The 23,275-nt window shown below is 40.2% G+C and overlaps 2 protein-coding genes across 8 annotated transcripts in view; both read left to right on the top strand.

Moving 5' to 3' along the window:
- Positions 1-5,702, top strand: part of LOC112149732 (scavenger receptor cysteine-rich type 1 protein M130) — a 14,112-nt gene extending 8,410 nt beyond the window's left edge. For all 5 annotated transcript variants that reach the window (XM_036214678.1, XM_024277636.2, XM_036214677.1 and 2 more), the window contains 7 exons: positions 513-800; positions 891-1,178; positions 1,652-1,957; positions 2,036-2,335; positions 4,782-5,108; positions 5,274-5,365; positions 5,438-5,702. In XM_036214678.1, the coding sequence (XP_036070571.1) occupies positions 513-800; positions 891-1,178; positions 1,652-1,957; positions 2,036-2,335; positions 4,782-5,108; positions 5,274-5,365; positions 5,438-5,536 (1,700 nt within the window). In that variant the 3' untranslated portion in view covers positions 5,537-5,702. The remainder of the gene's footprint in view (positions 1-512; positions 801-890; positions 1,179-1,651; positions 1,958-2,035; positions 2,336-4,781; positions 5,109-5,273; positions 5,366-5,437) is intronic.
- Positions 5,432-17,939, top strand: rhbdd1 (rhomboid domain containing 1). 3 transcript variants are annotated; one of them, XM_036214698.1, is made up of 8 exons: positions 5,432-5,566; positions 12,517-12,670; positions 12,738-13,017; positions 15,408-15,540; positions 15,700-15,788; positions 17,091-17,147; positions 17,417-17,548; positions 17,617-17,939. In XM_036214698.1, exons 1-8 carry the CDS (start codon positions 5,562-5,564, stop codon positions 17,721-17,723), a joined length of 957 nt encoding a protein of 318 aa, XP_036070591.1. In that variant the 5' UTR covers positions 5,432-5,561; the 3' UTR covers positions 17,724-17,939. The 3 variants fall into 3 exon arrangements, with proteins under 3 accessions (XP_036070591.1, XP_036070590.1, XP_024133453.1); XM_036214697.1 differs by lacking the exon at positions 5,432-5,566 and adding an exon at positions 7,020-7,117; XM_024277685.2 differs by lacking the exon at positions 5,432-5,566 and adding an exon at positions 10,739-11,035.
- The last annotated feature ends 5,336 nt before the right edge of the window (positions 17,940-23,275 follow it).

The raw sequence follows: 23,275 nt of genomic DNA, 5'->3' as shown, positions 1-23,275 counted from the left end.
GAGTTTGCATGTTCTCCCCGTGCATGCGTGGGTTTTCACCGGGGACTCCGGCTTCCTCCCACAGTCCAAAAACATGCTTCATAGGTTGATTGATGACCCTAAATTGCCCCTAGGTGTGTCTGAGAATGGATGTGTGTGTGATTGAGGCCCTGCGACAGACTGGCGACCTGTCCAGGGTGTACCCCGCCTTCGCCCATCAGTAGCCGGGATAGGCTCCGGCGCCCCGCGACCCCGAAAGGGAAGAAACGGTCAAGAAAATGGATGGATGGATGGATGGATCTTCTTCTGCCTGACATGGAAATGCTCCTGTTAAACCACAACGAACAGAAAAACAGTTTTTGCTGAATCCTCGTTAGAAGAAACACTCGTTAAACGTGTTTCATTCAAGAAGGTTCATTTCATTCAAACACAGAAACTAAATGTGAAATGTTGGTTTAATGACAGAAACAGAAACGTTGTGTCTGTGATGGCAGTGCAGCGAGGGTGTCAGATCTTCTCCTCTGGATCCACAGACTCCATCAGGCTGGTGAACCATCTGTGCTCAGGCAGGCTGGAGGTGATGCTGAACGGCTCGTGGTCCTCAGTGAATGAAGATGACTTTGACCAGCAGGATGCAGAGGTGGTCTGTAGGGAGCTGGGATGTGGGCCTCCATCAGGCCTCCAGGGGGCGTTCTATGGAGAAACGGAGGCTCCAGAGTGGAGCAGAGACTTCCTCTGTGAAGGTCATGAGTCTGCTCTCCTGAAATGTAGAAGCTCTGTTCAAAAATATTCTGGAAAAGCTGCTGGACTCACCTGCTCAGGTCAAAGAACGCTTTTTATAGTAGCACCTCAGTAAATGATGCTGACTCATCTTCTTATTTGTGAAATGTTTGTCTGGTTTTGACCCACAGATTCTGGAAACATTCGGTTGGTTGGTGGAGACCATTATTGTACTGGAAAACTGAATATGAAGTACAAAGGAGAATGGATACTTGTTGGTGGCTCACACATTAACATGAAGTTTGCAGAGTCTGTATGTGAACTGTTGGACTGTGGTTCATTAATCACATTCAGAGGAAGACGACAAGACTCTAGAGACACTATCTGGGGACTGGATGATAGTTGTGATAGATCTAATTTAATGAAGTGCAGGAAATTCATTGATCAAGGCTGTGATTTTTATGAGATCACCTGCTCAGGTAAAAACATTGATGGTTCTTTCAAAGTCTTTCTCCAGGTAAGAACAGTCTCTTTGATCCAACAGAACAATGTGGTTCCAGTATTCTCTCTCTGAGTCTGTAAACACATTTGTAAAGAATCCCTCAGATGGTCTTTGTGTGAGTCCTGAACCCACAACAACCCATCAGTCAGAATGTTCTGCCCAACTGAGAACAGCCTTTTGGAGCAGTTCTCCATTCATCTCAATGGGTCTGAGGCTGTTCTGACACTGCTGTCCATGTGACCTGGCTCCAGAACAGCAGCAGAAGATCCACTTAAATGTTCAGATTTTCATTTCTGACTCATGGGGGAGTAACATCCAAAAACCATCAACAAACAGACAGAGCGGGAAACTCCCATAGAAATGCAGAAGTAGTTTGTGGAAATGAAAACTGTTCTGATTAGCTCCAGAACACTCCAGCATCTGTCTTGATCTTCTTTTCTGGATCCACAGAATCCATCAGGCTGGTGAACGGAGACAATCAGTGTTCAGGCAGGCTGGAGGTGAAGTCTAACAACTGGTGGTCCATAGTGTGTGAAGGTGACTTTGACCAGCATGATGCAGAGGTGGTCTGTAGGGAGCTGGACTGTGGGGTTCCTTCATTCCTCCAGGGGGCGCTCTATGGAGAAACAGAGGCTCCAGAGTGGAGCAGAGACTTCCTCTGTAAAGGTCATGAGTCTGCTTTACTCGACTGTAAAAGTAGCAGTTCATCTCAGAAGTTCTGTTCTTCTGGTAAAGCTGTTGAACTCACCTGTTCAGGTAGAGGAGAAGCTTCAATTTTAGTGCTGTTAATGGAATGACTTCCTTATTTTTAGCTCATTTTCTGTTTTGCTTCAGGCCGTTTAAAGTTGGTGGGAATGACCAGCCGCTGTGCTGGGGTTCTGGAAATGTTCAACCACAGAGAGTGGAGACCAGTGGATGTCGGTGAATCACAGAAAAGCTGGAATCACGAAGACGCAACTGCAGTGTGCTCACAGCTGGGTTGTGGTTTTGCTGTGTTCCAAGAGATCACACACAATTCTACACTGACAAATAAATGGAGGATCAGCGCCTCCTGTTTGAAGTCACTTTCTAATGACTGTTTTCTTCATTTTGTGAATTTATTCACCAATTGCAAACTGGAGGTATCATGTTCAGGTAACACATTTTTGTGAACGGGGTAAAATTGTGGTCATATTGAGACGTTTGCTCTTATACAAAGTTGTGTACAACACACATTACAAGTTTACAAAAAAAATAAATAAATAAAAGGGAAAGTATACATTGTAAATTGAAAAACCATTACAGAAAATTTGAAAAACAAAGAAAATGTCATCCATCCATCTCTCATACACCTTTTCCTCCGCTCATCCAGGTCCAGGTCGCGGGAGCATCACTCTAAGCAAAGATACCCAGACTTCTCTCTGCCCAACAACATCCTCCAGCTCCTCTGGTGGGATCATGAGGACTTTTTCAGGGCAGCTTAGAGATGTAGTCTCTCCAGCATATCCTGGGTCTTCCCCGAGGCCTCCCCCCAGTGGGACCTACCTGGGGGATGTCCAGGAGGCATCCGGACCAGATGCTTGAGTCATCTTGACTGGGTCCTCTCGATATGATGGAGAAGTGTCTCTACTCCAAGCTGTCTCTATGTGACTGAGCTTCTCACTTTATTTCTAAGGGATCGCCCAGCCATGCTATGGAGAAAACTCATTTTAGCTGCTTGCAGTCGGTACCTCGTACTTTTGGTCATGACCCAGAACTTATGACCATTGGTGAGCTCTGGAACATGATCGACTGGTAAATTGATGGCTTTGCTTTCTGGCTCAGATCTTTCTTTACCACAACTGACCGGTACAGCGACTGCATAACTTTGGACGCCGCTCAAATCCACCTGTCGATCTAACGCTTTGATCTTCCCTACCTTGCGAAAAAGACCCCAAGATAACTAAAATCTTCCACCTGGGGCAGGAGCACTCCATCCACTGAGAGAGGGCAAACTTCCTTTCTCTGGTCAAGAATCACAGCCTCAAACTTAGTGATGCTGACCCTTATCCTAGCCACTTCAAACTCAGCTGCAAACCATCCTAATTCATGCTGGGGGTCTTGGCTTCATGAAGATAACAGGGCAATATCGTCTGCAAAGAGCAGAGAGGAAATCCTTTGGTCTCCAAATTAGACACATACAGACCATTCCACGACCAGGACATGAACTGCACTGTTGTTCTTGGACCTGAGGTTCGACTATTAGATGGACTCTCCTCTCCAGTAATCTGGCATAGACTTTCCCAGGGAGGCTGAGGAGTGTGATTCCCTGATAGTTGGGACACACCCTCTTGCCCCTCTTCTTATAAAGGGGAACCGCCACCCCTGTCTGCCAGTCCCATGGTACGGTTCATATCTGCCATGCAATGCTCCAGAAATGTGTCAGCCAAGACACTTCCACAGCCTCCAGTGGCTTTGGTTACTCTGGGAGGACTTCATCCACTCCCACAAACATGCCACGGAGAAGCTTGTTGGCTACCTCAGTGACCTCAGTGATGGACCCCTCCACCACAGTGTCCTCAGCCTTTGCTTCCACAACAGAAGGTGTATCAGCAGGACTGACGAGATCCTCAAAGTATTCCTACAACTGGCCGACAATGTCCTAAGTTAAAGTCAATCATGCCCCTCCAGGTGTCACTTTCAACCCCACTGTCATAGCTAATGTGGGTATTGAAGTCCCACAGGTGGATGATGAAGTCCCCCATTGGCCCACTATGGAGTCCCCCATTGGTGCACTTCCAGTACTCCTCTGAGAAACACCAAGAAGGCCAGGAACTCCAATCTGCTGTTTTACCCATAAGCCAAAACTTGTCATAGACCTTTTCCCTACTAAAGGCAAGGGGACACAACCCTTTTGTCCACTAGGGCAAACTCCAACACTTGGCGGCTGAGATGGGGGCTAACGAGAAAGTCCACCCCAGTCTGCCACCTCCCACCATGGGCAACTCCAGAAAGGTAGACATTTCAATCCCTCTCGAGGGACTGAGTTTCAGAGCACAGGTGAGCCCAACTATGTCTAGCTGGTATTTCTCAACCTGTCCCACAAGCTCAGGGTAGTTTTCTCACAGAGGGGTTATGTTCCATGTCCCATAAGCCAAGTTCCATTACCAGTATTTGAGCTAACAAGGTTCCCACCTTCGATTGCCACCCACACCACATTGCGCCAGCCCCTTAGTAGCAGTCCTGCAGATGGTGGGCAAAGAGGGAAGTGATCTCTTTTCATTCTTTCATGCTTGACTCAACCCATGTGAGGAGGCCCGGCCACCAGAAGCTCACCTGCGAGCCCCACCCCAAATCTGATAAAAAAGTTTTAAAAAAAATAGCATCATTTTTCATCTAGTAACATTTTAAATTTCAAATATTTATTTATTTAAGTATTAAATTTTACAATGTCAATTTTCACATTTTCAATAATACTTTGAAATTTACAATGTGTACTTTCAAGTTTAAAAATGTTCTCAAATTTGATATATGTTTTTTTTTTCACTGTACTAAAATATGTATTAAATAAAGGAACTTCTCCCGCTCAGTCTGTGTTGACACTTTCTCTTCTTTCCAACAGATTCCCTGGAAAGTCCAAACATCTCCGTCTCTTCCAGCTGTGGGGTCTCCAAGGCTAGAAATCAGGGGTTGCAGATCTTCTTTGGTACCAGTTTCAGCATCATTTGCTCCTCCCATCATCTGTACCAAGGCGGGATCTTCCAGCTCATCTTCAACAACTCCACCACAACTCTGAACAACACCCTGCCGGCTGTCAATAACTCCGCCCTCTTCTCATTCTTGGAGGCGAGCCACGCCCACCAAGGAGATTACATCTGTGTTCACCACGTCCACATCAACTCCCAAAACCTGACGCTCCAAAGCCAGCAGCTGAGTCTGACTGTTTTAGGTATTTGAACTGATCCTCCACTTGGTTTCACACAAACAACTTCATTCACCATCGTTCTAGTTTCTCTGATGAAAATGCTTCATTTTGGGCTTCAACATCACAACAACAGTTTTGGGTTTAAATGAAAGGACTTTTAATAATGAATGTAGTTTGTGTTGTTTTCAGTTTCAGTTTCTGGGACTGAATTCATCATCAGACATGTTGTGGTCCTGCTGATCATGGTGGTTTCAACATCTGCCCTCTACGTCTACTTTAAGGTACTACAGCCTTCCTCCTCGTCATCGTTGTTACCCGACTTCCTGTTGTAACTATGAAACGCGTCTTTTCAGACCAAGAGCAGGCGGATGCAGGAACCCAAGAGAAACCGTCCTGTTGATGATGGTCCAGCTCTGAGGCCAAGAGAGAGGAGGAGACTGCGGGAGAACTGAAAACACACACTCAGCATTTCAGGAAATGAGGTTTCTGAAGTGGAGACGATTATCATTTGATTACAGTTGGAAAATATATATTTTTTACTAACATGTTAAAGTCTGTTAAAAACAAATATTTGTGATCTGGAAAAGGCAGTCTGCAGTAAAATGTTCCAGAAAAACATCTGAATGTCTTTATAAATACCGATTGATGGAGATCCAGGATTATTTTGACAGTTTGATTGTTCTGCCGTATATTTGAGCAACAAATGAGAGGAGTCACTCTGAAATGTCCGTCTGTCTTTAATTTGATTCAGATTTCCTCATAAAAATATTTCTCCTGGTCTGAAATCCTCTGTAGGTCTGTAAGGAGCTTCTAGTTCTGCTGTATTTAGATGATGTCATCATTTTTTCTTCTTCTGTGGAACAACACCTGCAACATTTGGACCTAGTTTTGTCACTTTTGGAGAGTCGGGCTTAAAGGTGAAGCTCTCAAAATGCCAGTTCTTTCAAAAGTGTGTGAAATACCTGGGGCATCTTGTGTCAGCTGAGTGGGTCTCCACTTAACCAAAGAAAGTGGCAGCAGTGCGGGACTGGAGTCGTCCTGTTAACCCGGCAGAGCTACTATCATTTTTAGGCTTTGCCAGTTACTATAGGCATTTTATTTGGGGGTTTTCCAGCATGACATCCCCTATAAATCGGCTAGTGGCTAGGTGTCTTCCTCCTGGTAAAAAAGACAAGACGCCTAGAAAACATTTGAGTGAGTTTTGGGACGTTGATTGTGAGAAAAAGCTTTCAAAAGCTTAAGACGGCCTTGATAACAGCCCCTGTTCTTGCTTATGCAGACTTCCAGAAGCCATTTGTGTTAAAAGTAGATGCCAGCCATGGAGTGTTAGGAGCTGTCCTTTCCCAAGAGCATGGTGGTAAGCTGTGTCCTTTTGCATTTGCAAATCGAAATTTTAAGGCCAGCTGAGCAAAACATGAACAACTACAGTTCTACGAAACTGGAATTGGTGGCTCTTAAGTGGGCAGTTACAGAAAAATTTTGAGCTGTCCCGCCAACATGCCCCTTTAAGAGAGTCTGCATTTAGCTCTGCTGTAATGGAGGAGATTACTACCCTACTGACCATACTGACCTCTGTACTCTTCAACATCAGGACCTTGTTATTGGCCCAATGTTGGGATATTGGGAGATTCAATTCAATTCAATTTTATTTATATAGCCCAAAATCACAAAGAAATTTGCCTCATTGGCATTCAAAATGTAAACAATTGTTAAAAACTAAACAGACTACATAAACTGGTTATCCCTGCCCTTAGACCCTCCCTCCCGGTAAGGAAAAACTCCTAAAAAAAAAACCTGAGTCAGGAAAAAAAGAAGAAACCTTAGGGATTCCCACATGAGGGAGAGATCCTATCCCAGGACGGTCAGGCGATACCAGAACTATCAAAGAAAGATTAGCTTCTACAACTATGTATCTAAAAGACTTCATTCAGATGGAGCTGAGGGACGAGTGATGATGAAGTCCATAGTCAAGATGAAGCAGAGGTGCAGTCCACGACCAGGAGGACAGATGACCCAGCAGGAATGGGAGATGGGTAAGATGCCTGATGCAAATGAGAGAAATGAGCTAACTAGAGGCAGTAGAGAGCTGGTTAGACAGTGGGGTCGCCTGAAAGAGCGCGAGTCTGTCCTCTATCGCTGTGTGCATACTCCAGACGGACAGGCTGAAGTAGAGCAGTTGGTTTTACTCCAGTATTGGCAGAATAAAATTCTCTGCTCTCTACATGATGAGCAGGGTTATCAGGATGTCGAGCGGACACTACAGTTGGTTCGAGCTTGTTATTATTGGCCCAATATGTACACAGATGTGGAAAAATGGTGCAAAACTTGTGAAAGATGTGTGGTGTCAAAAGCTGTTCAGCCCAAAGTTAAAGTCTTTATGGACACATTCAAGGCATCCTGACCTAACGAGATTTTGGCGATTGATTTCACAGTGTTGGAGCCTTCTTCCGATAGGAAGGAGAATGTTCTTGACATGACTGACATTTTTTCAAAGTATACACAGGCTGTCCCTACAAAAGACCAGCGAGCGAGTACTGTGGCAGAAGCACTAGTTAAACACTGGTTTCAGCTATTTGGGGTTCCCAACCGTATTCACTCGGATCAGGGCAGAAATTTTGAGAGCAACTTGGTCCAACAGCTCTGCAAGCTGTATAAAGTTGCAAGGAGTCGCACCACCCCATATCACCACAGGGGAATGGTTTGTGTCAGCGCTTTAATCGCACTCTACATTACTTACTGCGAAGTCTCCAAGCTGAACATAAAAGGAAGTGGCCGCGTCACCTCGCCCAGGTCATCTTTACCTATAACACCACGGTGCACCAGACAACAGGCAGAACTCCTTAATTTTTAATGTTTGGGAGGGAGCTACAGTTGCCTGTAGATCTGCTTATAGACAGGGAAATGAGGGGAGAAGATCTTCCCTTAGAAGAGTGGGATGAGGAGCACCAAAAGTCCTTAGCCTCGACCTATGAGACAGTACAACAAAGAGTGGACAGTAAAAATGAGGGATCTTAGAAATCAGGATCGGTGTGTTTCTCCCGACCTTGAAGAGGGTGATCTTGTGTACACCAGGAACCATTCTGGTGTACACAAGATCAATTTCGGTCAGAGGCCAAAATATGGAAGTTTTTTTTTTGCTCATAATTCAAAGTATTATGCATTTTTCAATTGACAATTGAATTTGCAAATTCATCATGCAATTTGAAAATGCAATTTGCAATTCAATATTCAATTCAGGCTTGCAAAATGATAATTCATTTTGTAATTTATAATTCAGTATGAAAATTTACAATTCAATATCACAATTTTACAAAATAAAATATTGAAGAAAAACAAAATCAATTGCATTGTAAATTGTCATGGTTTTTGATGTCATTCAAATGGCAATGCACTTTGTAATTTACAATTCAATATGCAGTTTGACCTTTCATTTTGAAATGCATTTTTTAATTGACAATTCAATATTCAGATTAGGCTTTTAATATGATCATTCATTTTGCAATTTACAATTCAATATTATAATATTTAAAATAAAATATTGAATAAAAACAAAAGCAAGTTACTGTCGGTGTATATTTTATCTCAGCGCATAACAACGGTGGAGAACATCTAAGACCGGAAATATCGTGATCAATAAATATGGTCAATTAGTTTGAACACGCCTGTCTCCGATGTTTTTTTTAATTATAATTCATGGTTACACTTGTAACATTATCATCTATGTTGAGTGAATTAAAGTGTTTTGGATTTTTGACAGGAAGTAGATGATCCTGTCAAGGTCTTGATCAATATTTCATTAATTGGTGGCCAAAAATTTGAATGTTTTTTAAATTTGTCTGAATTGATAATGTTTGAATTTTTGGTTCGATAAGTTTTGTTTAGGTAAAATACTTTTATTGCCTGTAAGTGAAGGATTATGGGAGATGAAATTGTTATCGTTCTTATTGTGACCACCAAGGTCAGTCTCGGATGTAGTCCTATTTTTTCTGTTTGTACATTTTTATGTTCATTTTATGAGGTATTTTTTTTCTTTCTGTTTTAAATAAATGCATTCATTATTATCATTATCATTGTTGTTGTTGTAGTTTTAACTTTAACAATTCTTATAATGACCATGAATATTAATATATATGATAATATTGTTTATATTTTATTAAACTAATTGTAATTATTCTAAATTTCTAGTTTACAAATATTGTATAGAACTTATTAAATGAACCATACCATGATCTTCTTCAGCCTTTCAGAGTAAACTATATCCATATATATGATCATAAATTACCTTTGGAACACTAAAAAACTAATTATTTATGAAATATGAATCTTTTTTGTGGAGCGTTTTAACACACGGAAGTAAAACGACTTGATCTGAGGCTCCGCCTTTTGTTCCTTGTCGGTCCCTCCCATTTCACAATGTCATCCTTGAGCACGCCTCCCAGAGCCCCCTTTAGCGTGACCAAACTTTGTAAACCAGACCGCGTGACTAAAGCTCTCTTTAGTCATTGGCCAGCAGCTCTGGGGGCGGGTCCAAACAGAAAAGAAAGATGGATGTGCTGCGGTCTGCAAATGCTTGCCAGGATTTTTCCCTTATTTAAACTGTTTATTTCGTTGATGGATTTTGAACGTCTGTATGAAGGTTCAATACTTTTACTGCAGCTTTGGTCCCGCAGAGGAATCCTGCATGACGGTTACTGGGGACGCTACGGCTACATCTACACACGCTAGTAAGAGTTTGTGACACGTAGATTGTCGGTAGAATCAATGTGGATCACGTTGAAAATTGTTTTATTGAGCCTGAATTCATCCAAACACATTTTAATGAGTTATGGTGTTACAACATTGTTTTTTTTTTTAGAGAATTCTGTTAGAAAAAAAATAGAGCTTTTAAGATGTTGTCACGGCAGCAGCCCGTGCACTTGCCGCGTACCGGGACACAGAAAAGTGAGTTATACATGTTTTAATGATGTTATAATAAACGTTCTAAGAAGTAAACGGTTGAATTAATTATTTCTTTTTGGCTATCATGACAATCTAAAGCTCTACATTTGTCTGCGACTCACCGATTACCTCATTTCTACTGTGTTTACATCACATGACTGTCGGGTACGGTGGCCGTTTTTTTCATTTTTTTGCATCATAATTGAAATAAAATGCATTTCTCATCTAATGATTAAAACTGGCAATATGTTAAAATGTTTTTTCTATAAATCTGTTTCAAGTTAGATTAACTGATAAATCTGTTGGATTTCAATGTGATTTTTTCACAAAGATCTTTCAGAAAAAAAAGGCAAAACAGCGCCCCCGTGTGGAGAAATTATGTTTTTCCCTTTACGTCATCACTCTTTCGAGTGATATTTGTACCACTATGGGAACAAAAGTCACAGTTTTCAAATTGAGTTTTTTTTACCTGCAATTGAATTGCCCAGTTTTAAAAATAGAACTCTAAATTGAAAATTACATAATCTTTTTCAGATTGCTGAAACATCAAATGATTGTTTTATAATCGCATATGTGCTTAGAAATATTATTTTTGGTAACAAAAGTTTACAAACATGGAAATATATATTTTTTCCAGACAGCTTTTTGTCTATTTCAGATGCACAAATACAAAAACTACATTTTCAGTGCGCTTCAGGTTTCCGTCTTCTCGTCACTTTGTTATTGTCACGTGACTCCTCCCGGAAGCTCCTCCTCATCGCCTCGCGGGCATCTAAAGTGATGAAACGCGCTGAAATCAACCTCTGACGTCTCTTTAAGACGACCGGTACCGGTACCACCGTCACTCAGTGAGAACAGAAAAATCCCGGAGACGTTTGCCCGCTGATTTACCGGATTTAACGCTGAACTCGCGGCGGCTTTAGCATTAGCTTAGCATAACTCAAGACGAGGAAGAGCCACAAGGCGGAGACTGAAGAGAAAGTAACTTTTTTGACATCGACATTCTTTTCTAAGTAAGTTTATTTATAACATGACTGACATGTTCGTCAAGTTTTCGTTCGTATGATTAAGAAAACAACTTTACATGTTTGCATTATTATCGCTCGTCTTTTTGAAGTTTAGCCAAATTATTTGAGAATTCAAAAGGAATCCAAAAGGACACAAACTAGATCAACTGGAGCAGATTTGACATGTTTTTACTGAACTTTATGGATAAGATGTAAAAACATTATAAATGTATTTTTTCTTATTTCTGAAGCACTTTATTAGGGAAATAAATTACAAAAAGAAATGATTTTTATGTTAAATTAACACTACAAGAAGCAAAGTTTGGGTTTAGGTTAAATCTGGACAAAATTGGGCTAATTTGAACCTCAGCACAGGAAGCTCCACCCCCTGACTAAAGTAAACAGAAAAGTAGAGATGTAAAAATAAATGTAAAAAAACAGAGCAGACAAATGAAGACCTTTCTGTATTTTTCTGATAATAGAAGACATATATTTGAAAAAATAGGGTTAAATTTGCATGTCTGAGTATTTCTTTATTCAAGTCATTGGGAATCAGGAGGTGACCAAAAAGATTGTTCGCAAAAGATAGTAAATTTTGTGGATGGGCCACAAGCTTCCAACTCTGCTCTACTCTGGTGCATCCATTTGTAGACGACTACATCCATGTATTTCTTCCTTTTCCTCATCCGAGATGGCATCTGGGTCCAAACTGTACGGCTGAACAACTCTAATATGGCTCAGCATCTTTTTTTTTTTTTTTTTTTTTGGACCAGTAATGCTAGTTTTGCGGTTTGTTTTTAAGTTCATACCGGCATTGGCAAAGAACGTTCAAGCGACCACTTCCAATGAAAAGTTGCGTGTGTATTTATATTTCAGGCTTCCGTTTTCAGAACTCTCACATTCATGCGTCACAATTCACAACATATGTTTTTAATAATATTTTCAGGCTCAATGTATGAAACATGGTCATTGTTTCAGTGTCATATTGTGCAAATAAATTTTACCTGGTAAATCATTGCGATTAATCACGTTTAATCCCAACACAAAGTGCAATTAATCATTTTTTGTAATCAGTTGACAGCAGTAATTAAAAATAAATGTTCTAAAAGAGTTTCCTGTGTGATTTCATATTGTGATTATTCACAGATCATATGTGGTCAGTTAATGGTGAGACTAAAAAAATTATAACGATTAATCACGATTAATTTTTTCCAGATTTACTAGTTAGATGAATTAGTTAATATATATATATTTAATCGATTTCTGGCCCTAGTTTTTTTTTGACTAAAATCCTTAAAATTATAATGAAAAACCACTGGGAACACTTTTGCAAATAGATCAAAAGATAACCAGTCTTTAAGGAACAGAACTAAAGGGGTTTCATGCTTATTCCTTGAGTTTCCACAGAAACTTTATTCTTGTAAACATCTATTTAGTGTCAAATTGCTGCTGTAAATGTTCTAAATCTGTGGCTACTCTGTGTTCAGAATGCGAGGTCGAGAGAGGAGGTCCCACCTGGGGCTGCTGCTCCTGGCCTCTCAGGTGTTCCAGGTGGGCCTGGACAGGATCCCCCCCGTCACTCTGGCCGTCATGGCCCTCAACGTGTACCTTTACCTATTCCCTGCGGCCCCCCTCATGAAGGTAAGCCCCCCATTATTCTAACAGGCTCAGAACCAGTTTCCATCCTGAACCTCGTGTTGCTCCTCAGACCTGCATCAGCGTACATCAAGCGTATCATTATAAAGACTGGCGCCGACTCCTGCTGTCCCCCGTGCACCACGCCGATGACCTACACCTTTACTTCAACATGGTGTCCTTCCTCTGGAAGGGGATCCGGCTGGAGCGGCGGCTGGGGGGGGCATGGTTCCTCTACCTGCTGTCCGTCTTCTCTCTGCTCACCGGATGCGTTTATCTGTTGCTGGAGGGCCTGCTGACGGAGCTGACCCAGGATTCGTCCCACAGCGCGGCGTGCGCTGTTGGTTTCTCAGGTATCATTTTTAAAAAGTCGTAGAAAGTCTTTTACTGACAACAGATGAAAAGGTCAAGAAAAGAATGAACTGGAAGCTTAAAAAATCTGTTTGGGATCTATTCAAAGTTCCACATGGATCATCTTTTGATCTGTTTTCAAAGTGTCTCCATAGTTTTTTTTAATCGGCACAGCGTGAGCCCCATCCTACTTCCCTTCATCTATCTGTTTACTCTTTATCCCGATTTAAAGAAAAAAAACTCAACTGAAATTTTAGGTTTAGTTTTCTTTAGATATGTCTTCTATTATCAGAAAATGCCACAAGAATCCATTAAAAACACCAAATACACATTTTTTCCTGAATGTATTTCGCGTTTATATCAAGCGGTTCAAGTCCTACTCCAACCACATTTCTTTTTCTTGTAAAATGTTTCCCAATAATCTTTTAAGTATAACTGTGCAGTTTTTGGAAAAAAAAAATCAAAGAGCTTTTATTGTTTTTATATGACATTTTGTATCTACAGCAGGAGTAGTTTATTAGATATACAATTCTGGCTTGTGGGCGGGACTGTTGGCTCTGAGAAACCCCACTCCCTTCACCTTCACGTCGCTGGGATCTTTGTCTGCACGTTCACGCTAAAGCTTAGCATTAGCGGCGCTAAAATAAAGCTGTTGGATCAATCCAGCTATACAGTTTTGAGCTAAAGACCAACTCGGATGAAGAAAATGAAAACCTGGAGGAGCAGAGTGATAAGAGAGACCGTGTCATAAGTTCAAAGTTTTTTTAGCATCCAGTTTTCTGATCCAACATGATTTCAATTCAGAAACACTTAGAAACAGTTTTAATTGTAAATTATTTTATATAGCTCTGCTATTATGAGAAAATCCTACAAGAGCAAGTTAAAAACACAAAAAGACATAATTGTAGTGGGTCTTTAAAAACAGCCTCCTTCACTAAAAATTGCTCTAAGAATTTCACTAAATACAATAATTAAAAAAATAAATAAATAAAGTGTATAAGATGACAACTTTAAAGTTGCAAACTAAAATATTAGAAGCTGAATCCCTTCATCACACTCACAAGAGATCAATTAAACTCTACTTGATGGAGCATAAATGGATTGCATGTCATGTATTGTCTGTATAAATGCAAATATGTCCATTTGTGATTAAGAGCAAATTCAATTATGTAATTTATGCTGCTTTCACACCGAATGCAAATTGTGCGGCAAATTTGTTGCTTGATGCTTGTCCAAAAATGTGTTTATAAATTTGATGACTTGCCACATGTGGGAGGAGCTATTGTCCACAAAGGTTAGCCTTATCGCTACATGGAAGCACTGACTGTACATCTCATATACAGTCAATGTCAGACAGATGATAGACAGATGATGTTTAAAATTATATTTATTTATTATGAAGGTATCGCAAGCTACAAGTTTGTGTATGAGGATGTATTAATATTTGAAGGATGTATGTTTATTTCTTTATTTTTGAACATTATATTACTTTCAAGTAATGACTAATCAACCTAATATTGATACATTTATGTATGAAAATGTATATATTTCTTTTATTTGTTATTTTATTTTCAATTTGCTAATTGATAAATTAGAAGCTTTGAGAACTAATTTAAATTAAAGAGACTCTTGTTTCGAAATTTCCTCTAACTGATAAACATTAAATAAAAAAAGTAAGTAAAAAGAAAAAGCTAAAAATAAGATACGAATGAACTTGTTTTGTTTTTTGTTAATACTATACAGAAATAAAACAAACTTAATGTGTTGTGACGCATACAAATGTGTAAGTTAGCCAAAAAAAGTTAAAATAATGCATAAATGCCTTCGGATCAGGAGGAAGGGAGAGATAAAAACTCAATTCACATGCTACTCTTCAAGCAAAAGACTAAAATAAAGCGTAAAATTTGTGGCTTACAGGAATTTCAAAGTTCAACAAAAGCTTCACTGAATGTAGATTAAGAAATGCTAACGGCTAAAGTCACCAACACGTGAGATAAACTAAATTCTAAAAGTAAATTCAGCTGAAGAATGTTAAATGACTGAAAAGAAGCTCAATGTTTCAGAAATGCTTTCACACATCAGACTATGTGGTTTTCTCAAAGTCCACATCTCTAATTCAGTTTAAGATAATTGTCTACTTTATTATCATACTATATTTTACTATAATAGTGAGAAAAAGTAAATAAAAATATCACCAAAAAAGAATTCAGTCTTACGGTTTGAAACCTAAATAAGAGCAGTGAATACAACTAAATAGAAACCATAAATGAATCTCAAAGGTCAAAGACAGAAGGGGGCAGTCTGTAGTCCACTTATAGAAAAGCTCCGCCCCCTCCAGTGTTAAGTAAAGTTACTGTAAGCTCTCGCTAACTTGTCATAAATATGTTTGCAGGTGTCCTATTTGCTCTGAAGGTGCTCAGTAACCATTACCATCCTGGAGGAGTGACCTACGTCATGGGCTTCCCCGTCTCCAACCGCTACGTCAGCTGGGTGGAGCTTGTACTGATCCACATCACTTCCCCCGGGTGAGTTACCTGGATCCTAAACCTCCTTAAATATCCTATCGTGAAAGGAGGACACTCTTGCTTTCCAAAAGCGTGTTTGCTGTATGCAGATGAAAATGTCTCTCAGTGTCCACCAGATGGCAGCATTGTTTAACAGTCCTTGTTGTCCCGCCTTTGCAGAACCTCTTTTGTTGGTCACCTGGCAGGAATTCTGGTGGGTTTGCTCTACACGGCCGGTCCGCTGAAGACCCTCATGAAGAAATGTGCAGGTTTGATTTCCTGCAATGCCACTCTTGTTTCAATATTCCTCAAAGACGTCTTGACATCTGAAATCATTTAATTCGAACAGGTGGATTCTATCAGTGACCTTTGAACACGTTTCTCTGATGTTTGAGCCTTTACAACTGAAGTTTAGAGTTTTAGTGCAAAAACTGCACCTCAGCCGTAGAAGAGATTTTAAAAAAATATAACAAAAGATTAAAAATAATTGTTCAAATAAAATAATTTAAAAGCAGAAACTTCTCAAATAAGAACTGTAGACTGTGAAGGAACTGGTGTTGGTTCCCTCCTTTTTTGGGGGGGCGGGGCACCGACTGTTTTACTTTAAACTGATGGGTTTGTTATTTCTTTGGAGGAAAAAACAGAGTTTTCCAGCAGATCAATTGACCTGAAACCTTGAACCCAAGTCTCCGCTTCATCAACCTGTGTTGAAACATTAGTGAGTTCTAAGACAACTTAGGAGGGGGGGATCCTGAAATTTATTTTAAGTATTTTAATGTTTTCTGACAATCTCACAGAAAGAAGCATAATTTGTTGAAAAAGCTGATCCAGGTTCTTCTGTTGTAGCTGCAGAACAAACAGATCCTCAGCTTTCCCTGCACAACCTGATGAAAATGAAAGTAAAATATGACTCCCTTCACTGAGTGTTTGTGGTTTCCTTTTTAAAAGATCCACTGAGTGTTTGAGGTTTTCCTTTCCAAAGGCTCCCAAGTGAAGTCCAAAAGTATAAACCCTGAACATCCTTCCTTTCAGCTCCAACCGAGGCTCCTCTTTTTGAAGTTGTTTCACACATAAAGCTTTGCTGCTTCTTAATAGGAGAAACTGAGAAAACCAATAAATATTTTTTTTCCTGTTTCATTATTAATGAATGTTTGAGAAAAATAAAAAATAGAAAAAATTCTAAATCAGACATTCTGACATTTTTTTTATAAAATAAAAGAAGTTTTGACTTGATGAGTCAAAAAAAAAAATGCCAAACAGAACTGCAGAACAAAACACAAGACAAAGACAGTGTAAATCTTTTAAAATGAAAAGTTTGCTAAATATAAAATATATTATTTAAAAGTTATTTTGCTCTCAGTAAAGTACTTTTGATTTGATGAATAAAGTTTTCGCAGAGGCACTGACGTTCGTTCAGAGGAAACGTCACTTCATGTTTTTGATATGTTTTTTTTAAGAATGAGAACACATTTTGAAACATTTTTCCTTTTCTTAAATATCTTAGAGTCTTAAATCACAGAAACAACAGTTTGATTTAAGGGAAACTTCTGTTTTTTGCATTTGTCCTGTAGAGTTTGTGAACACGAGTGGACAAAGTTCTCATGCCGGCCCGGCCTTCAGCGGCTCAGGTATTGCACCAGAACCTGCAGATCCTCACAAGTCAATGTGTAGAAAAAAGTTTTTACTGAAACACGTGAGTTTAGATTCTCTTTCATCGTATGCAGACTGGATTGTTCCAGAAAAAGAGGTAGACTGATATTCATCTGAATGCAAGAAAACTAAATGTGAAACTCGAGATCAGAGACTGCATCTCTATTGCTTTAGTTAAATCTACAGAGAGAATCCATTTGAATGAACATGAACTCCAGCTTTCATTTACCTCGTCCTGTGAATCCAGGTTACAGCGGCTTCGCAGGAGGACGCTCAGGAAACTTCCAGCCCCCGCCGCCATACACGGCGTCCTACACGGGAGGGCTGACAGAGGAGGAGCAGCTGGAGGCGGCCATTAGAAACAGTCTGAATGACAGAGGTGAGGAGCTGGGGGGGCGGTGAATGCCTCGTCCAGATGCCCAGATTTGACCAAAATGCTCTTTTCAGGACAAAACTACCAGAGAGGAGCGCCACCGCCGTACGGCTTCAACCTGCCCAACGAGCCGACAGACGACGAGTTGCGGTGGAGGAGGCTGAGGAGGTTCGACAGCTGAGGAGCAGCTCCAGGAGGACAGACTGAAGTGTGATGAGGAGGGATGAGGTCCAGCAGAGGTTTACAGACTCATTTTTTTAAAAGCCCACAAGAGGATGACGTCACCAGCTCTTATTGTGAAGTAGTTCTCAGACGAGCAGCGTGATGGAACCAGCAGCTGCACAGTCCTGCTGCTCCAGAGGAACTCTGAAATAAATGTGATGCACTGACGTGAAGATTTCTGCCTTTTAAAGTCCATTTTTGCTCTCAAAAACATGAAAAACCACAGTTCTCTGAAGCTCTGATGACATCTGTGGTAAGGAGTAGCAATCCTGCTCAGACCTTGTGAAGGTGTTAGATGTTCAGGTTTGTGGAGGAGCTTGCATGGAGGCTGCTTTAGGGGGGTTCTCAGGCTGTTTTGATGTCCTGCTGTGCATCAGAGAGGAGCTGCTCCTGCGAAGAAGCTCCTTCACCGCTGATCTTCACAGGTTCTTCTATCATTTTTGGCTCAGTGTCTCTGGGGAGGACTCCTCCTGATCTTTGATCTTTTCAATATTTTGTTTTTGGGGATTAGAGGTGAAAGCAAAATGAGTCCAAGAACTCAATGAGGAACCAACCAAGAGACCATAGAAGAAGATGGACAGAAGGTCAGGCCTCACCTGACTTATTTCCGGTTAAAATTCATGATCCATCTGTCAGATTTTTGGACAAATGTGGATCTGTAGAAGACCTCTTCTGGGCAACAAGAACACGGAGACACTTCTTAAATGTTCTGATGAGATAAAGAGGAATTTTCTGGAAGGAGTCCATCTGAAGTAGCAGTCAAACACAGTGGTGGCAGTGTGATGGTTTGGAGAATAGCTGATTTTAATGATGTACCCAAAAATCCTAAAGGAGAATGTTCTTCGTTGCTCATGACCTCAAACAAATGCCTCATAATGACCCCCCCCCCTCCCCCTTTACTGCTTCTTGAATTCCTGAAGTTTTGTGAAGTGATCTTTGGATGAAAGTTATTTCCACCACGGAGGTAATCATTTTACACATGCCCTGCCCATGTGGCTAATCACTCTTTGGCTCATCTGGGAACTGGACTGAGTAAGTGTGACATCATTAATAGAAAATTTTGACTTCCAGCTTCAACCAAAATAAGTCAATTCAGTCACCATTTTTCCCAATACAGATACCGCCATGTTGAAACAATTTGGTCCAAGTCAGTCACTGTTTCTATGGTAACCACTCTCAAGCCAATCAGAGGTGTACTTGTTGGAAGATCACATCCCTACCACTATACAAAATTGATCAAGTGTGTTGGACGTGGGGGCTAACAGTATTGAAGCATCAGATTGGTTTGTTTACAACTTGAATGTTTCAATAAAGACTTAGGATACGTCTGAATTCCCACCCTAATCCCTGTTATTGTTGTTCACTTTCTGCTTATCCCTTTTGGGGTTGCCACAGCGTAACAGCACCCACTGTTTTGCATCAGTGATTTGGCAGAGTTTTTACGCCGGATGCCCTTCCTGACCCTAATCCCTAACTACTAAAAAGCTGTATAGTAGTTAAACACGTTTTGTTATTCGAAAATGTTCAACTGCAATGCATTGAGGTCTATATTCACTAATCTAATCAGCATCGATTCACGCTAATTTTTTGCAAAGACTTCTGGGAAATTTCTCATGCACTCGATTTTAGAATTGGTAGATTCAGACAGCACTAGAAAATGAAGAATGCGCTATATAGCGAGTAGAGGGGGAATTCAGACACAGCTATAGTCATGATTCAAATAAGGATTATCAAAACCATTCTTAAAAAAGGAAATAAGAGTGGTTATTTTGACAAAAAACGGCTGAGTAATTGCTGTTTATTTCTCCAAAGAAGTCTAGGAGATTTTTGCTTCTTGGAGCCTGCAGGTACTTCCTATATGAAATACCAGGGGGAGGAGTCACTTAGTCCAGCTGTTTACTGTTTATAGGATCCCCATTAGCTGTGCTTAGCAGACAGCTGTCATATAAAGCAATGGGTAAACTCTAAGATCTGGTTCTGTAGCAGTAAGCCCTCCTTAAAGGAGTGAATGCAGCGGTTCTTGTCGCAGGAAAGGACAGAGGGTTACTTGTAAGGATGGAAGATGAGAAGAAAAAGTCCTGGAAACAAAAATGTCTTCTTTTGATGTCAGACTTTGAGGAAAGATCTCGCCTTCTGAATTCAAATGTTTAAGATCTCTCCCCCTTTAGGGGGCACCACTCCGAATCATGACCCCGTTAAAATATAGGTCTTTTTTTTTTAAGATATAACGTTAAAAATTTGATGAGGTCATTAATACCGTCTTTAAATTGGTCTACAGTGAAAGGAAACAGAAGCAAACAGGCTGGTAAATCATCTGCAGCTTTTCCATAGGAAGTAGGATCTGTTTCCTCATGTTCCTGCAAGTTTTAAAATCCAGTCCACATTTTCATCTGACACGAGTCCTCCTCATCCTCTACCTGTGGGGAAGTTCCACAGCAACTGACATGTTGAGAATCAGATCGGTTTGGTTGGTGTCGAGGATCATCTGATCATCAGGGACACGAAACGCAGTTTCTGTTCAGGAATCTTAACATTTGAACAAAAGTGAAAAGTTTTGAAGTTCCAGGGATTTAACTTTGAGTCCTTTGTCCTTATAGAAGATTCCGGTTGTAAGTTTTATAGATTTTGCATAATTCTTCTTAAAAAAAAAAAAATTTAAAGACGCCAAAATGTTTTCTTGGTGGTGAAAAGCTCATGGAGGCTGAGCTGTAATGATTTTCTATATATTAGTGTCTCATTTTTTCTCCATTTCTGTTTTAAATTACAAAGAAAATTAATAGAAAATTGGAAAAAAACATACTCACATTAAGTGATAAAAAATTCATATAACTCCTGATTCTCTTCATGGTTTTGTTCTTCTGGGGCACCTTAAAGAAAAAAGGTTAGAGCAGTAAAACGGGGAGATTTTTGAGGATATCTCATCAGTTGTGGCTGTGGCAGCTCTGAGGGTACTCCTCACCAAACACAAGGCCTCCTCACTGGTTCTCCTGACCTAAATAAGCTTCTTAGCTGTCGTATTGCTGCACAAACCCGCTGAGCCCTCAGAAAAAAACTCTGGGCAAATCCAGCGTGAAGGTCAGTTTGCCATAACAGACCCCATCCCCCCAGAGGAGAAGAGAATCTACAGCAGCAAAAATGAAACAAGCTTACAGAGAAACATGGATCGTTCTTCACACTCTCCTTTCACTTTGTCACGCTTAATTCTGAAAGTCGCACGTTTCAGACACAGGCCTTCGCCGCATGTCGGTTCTCCGGAGGTTCACCTCCTGGATCCTTCAGATCCTTCACAGCTGGACCGGATGTTGATGGAGAACTCTCAGTTGATGTTACAATCAAACTCTGACAGATCAAGAAGATCAACTGTGAAGGTTTGAGAAAAACAGCTGTTTTCTTTGTTTCAGTTAAGGTCATCTTCAGTTCAAACAACCTTTCTCAAATTTTTCCTTTTTGCTCCTGAGCAGCACCTGGTGGGATGGCGGCTTCTACTTGAGCCAAGGCTCTCGCCTCCCGCCCACAATCCAATCGAGTCCAATCTACTCTGAAGCGTCTTGTTTTACCCGCCGGCTTCAGTGGTGCTGTCATCCAATCCATCCTTCTTGCCTTTCTTTCTTTTGTTCTTTTTCCGCCGCTTCAGGAATTTTTCTCCCTTTGAATTTTGATTCCTCCCCGGCGTCTTTGTTCTCCTCCCACCTTTCTAAAACTTTCTTTTCCACCTTTCCCCACTGTGTCAAGTCTTCGCCTCCTTGTGCCCCCCACCCCCAAAAAGATAATCGCCTTCTCTCGGTTTGTCACACTGGGTTTGATCTCCTCCACAGCAAATCTTTCACACAAAGACTCCTGGGTTGCCTGTAAGTCACAGTCGGTGTGTTTTGGAGGGAGCAGCAGATTTGATAAACACCTTGATTCACAGCAGCTTTGTGTGTGAACTACTTCTGCACCATATGTGACAGGAATATATGACTTTTTGCCAAATGGGTGGTTGTCATCTTAAAAATTCTAACAGATTTATTCAGATTTATTCAATTTGGAAATAGAAAAAAACAAACTTTTACACAAAAGAGCTTCAAATATATGACATTTTCTTTTAAAATATTTATGATTTACAATAAGAAAATTACTTTAATTAGAGTCTACAAAGTGTTCAAAAGCTGCTACATTGAAATAAAATTATTAAAACAAAACAATAAAAAGTGGAGTCATCTGTGCTCAACTATCCCATGTTTTATGTGACAGGTTTGTGTTGACCAAAATACTGGTTCGTCTTTCTTCTTCAGGAAATTTGTTGCTTTTCTTCCTTTAGGATCCTCAACTATTAAATAAAATCTGGACACTGAGGTTTAGTGGCATGCAGTTTTTTGTACAAAGATGATGTTGAGAGTAATTTTGACCCAGACACTTTTATATAGGTAAGTAGCTGTGCTAATCTAAAGTAAAAATGCCTCTTTGATGTCCTTTCAATCAACATTTAAGAGGGCTGTGCTGTGATGTACAGTTTTAAAAAAGTTTAATAAACAAAGATAGTTGCCAAAGTAGGTTAATCATTAGTCATAGGTTAATTGGTGACTCTAAATTGCCTCTAGATGTGAATGTGAGTGCGAATGAGAGTGTGATTGAGGCCCTGCGACAGGCTGACGACCTGTCCAGAGTAAACCCTGCCTTCGGCCATCAATAGCCAACAAACTAAAATGATTTAACGACACTAAGAACTTCATTTTTTTTTTTAAAAACAAGGTTGAGAAATATGTTAAGTTTCTCAACATATGTGTCGACTACGTCAAAAACTTTAAACAGCAAGGAAGTTGGAACAATATCCAAAGTTCTCTGCCAAACACTGATGCACTTCCCAGGAGCGTAAAGCCTTTTCATCTTTGTTTCTTTTGGTCTAAAAGTGCAGATGTCCAAGTGAACTACTCAAGCTGTTCATATGAACTCTTGCAAAAGATGCCATGTATGCACAATGATTTCTTTACATAGAATATTAAAATGAAGGTTAGTAACAAACACAACAGTTGTTTTTGGTCAGTTTTATCAGCTCCAATATGCCACCAAATGAATTAAATGTTACCATTTTAGTAACTGTCCACCAAAAAAGTCAAATTGTCGATTATCAAATGTTCAGTTAAAAAATTTGTAGTAATGTCATCATTAAACAGACATAAATTATTGTTTTCTCTGGAAGTGAAATGAGGTGCCATTTACACTTATATTGTTTTGAAACCATTGACTGGATCTGAAAACTGGAGTGAGTGAGTGTGATGTCATCCATTAAAATGGTTTACTTCCAGCTACGGCTGAGTGATAAATCGATTTCATTGAATAATTCGAATTTGCTGTTTGAGATTTATTTTTGTAAAAAAAAATAGAGAGCAATTAGGCTGTTAAACCACTCCAAAACTTTACTAATGCTACATCTGTTAAGGCTTATGTCGGTGTTTCCTGCATTAAACCAGATTTGTGTTTGATCAAAAACAGTCTCCTGCACCCGACAGAGGAAGATTCTGAGCTCACAAA

Source organism: Oryzias melastigma, linkage group LG13 (assembly GCF_002922805.2).
Source record: "Oryzias melastigma strain HK-1 linkage group LG13, ASM292280v2, whole genome shotgun sequence".
Taxonomy (NCBI): Eukaryota; Metazoa; Chordata; class Actinopteri; order Beloniformes; family Adrianichthyidae; genus Oryzias; species Oryzias melastigma.
The sequence above is the reverse complement of the archived record's forward strand: the minus strand, read 5'-3'. Positions and strand labels throughout refer to the sequence as shown.

What these genes read in the sequence shown, in the direction of transcription:
- rhbdd1 (XM_036214697.1), top strand. An exon ending in ATCCACATCACTTCCCCCGG is followed by an intron (nt 15,541 to 15,699) that starts GTGAGTTACCTG and finishes CCGCCTTTGCAG; the next exon opens with AACCTCTTTTGTTGGTCACC. An exon ending in CCTCATGAAGAAATGTGCAG is followed by an intron (nt 15,789 to 17,090) that starts GTTTGATTTCCT and finishes TTTGTCCTGTAG; the next exon opens with AGTTTGTGAACACGAGTGGA.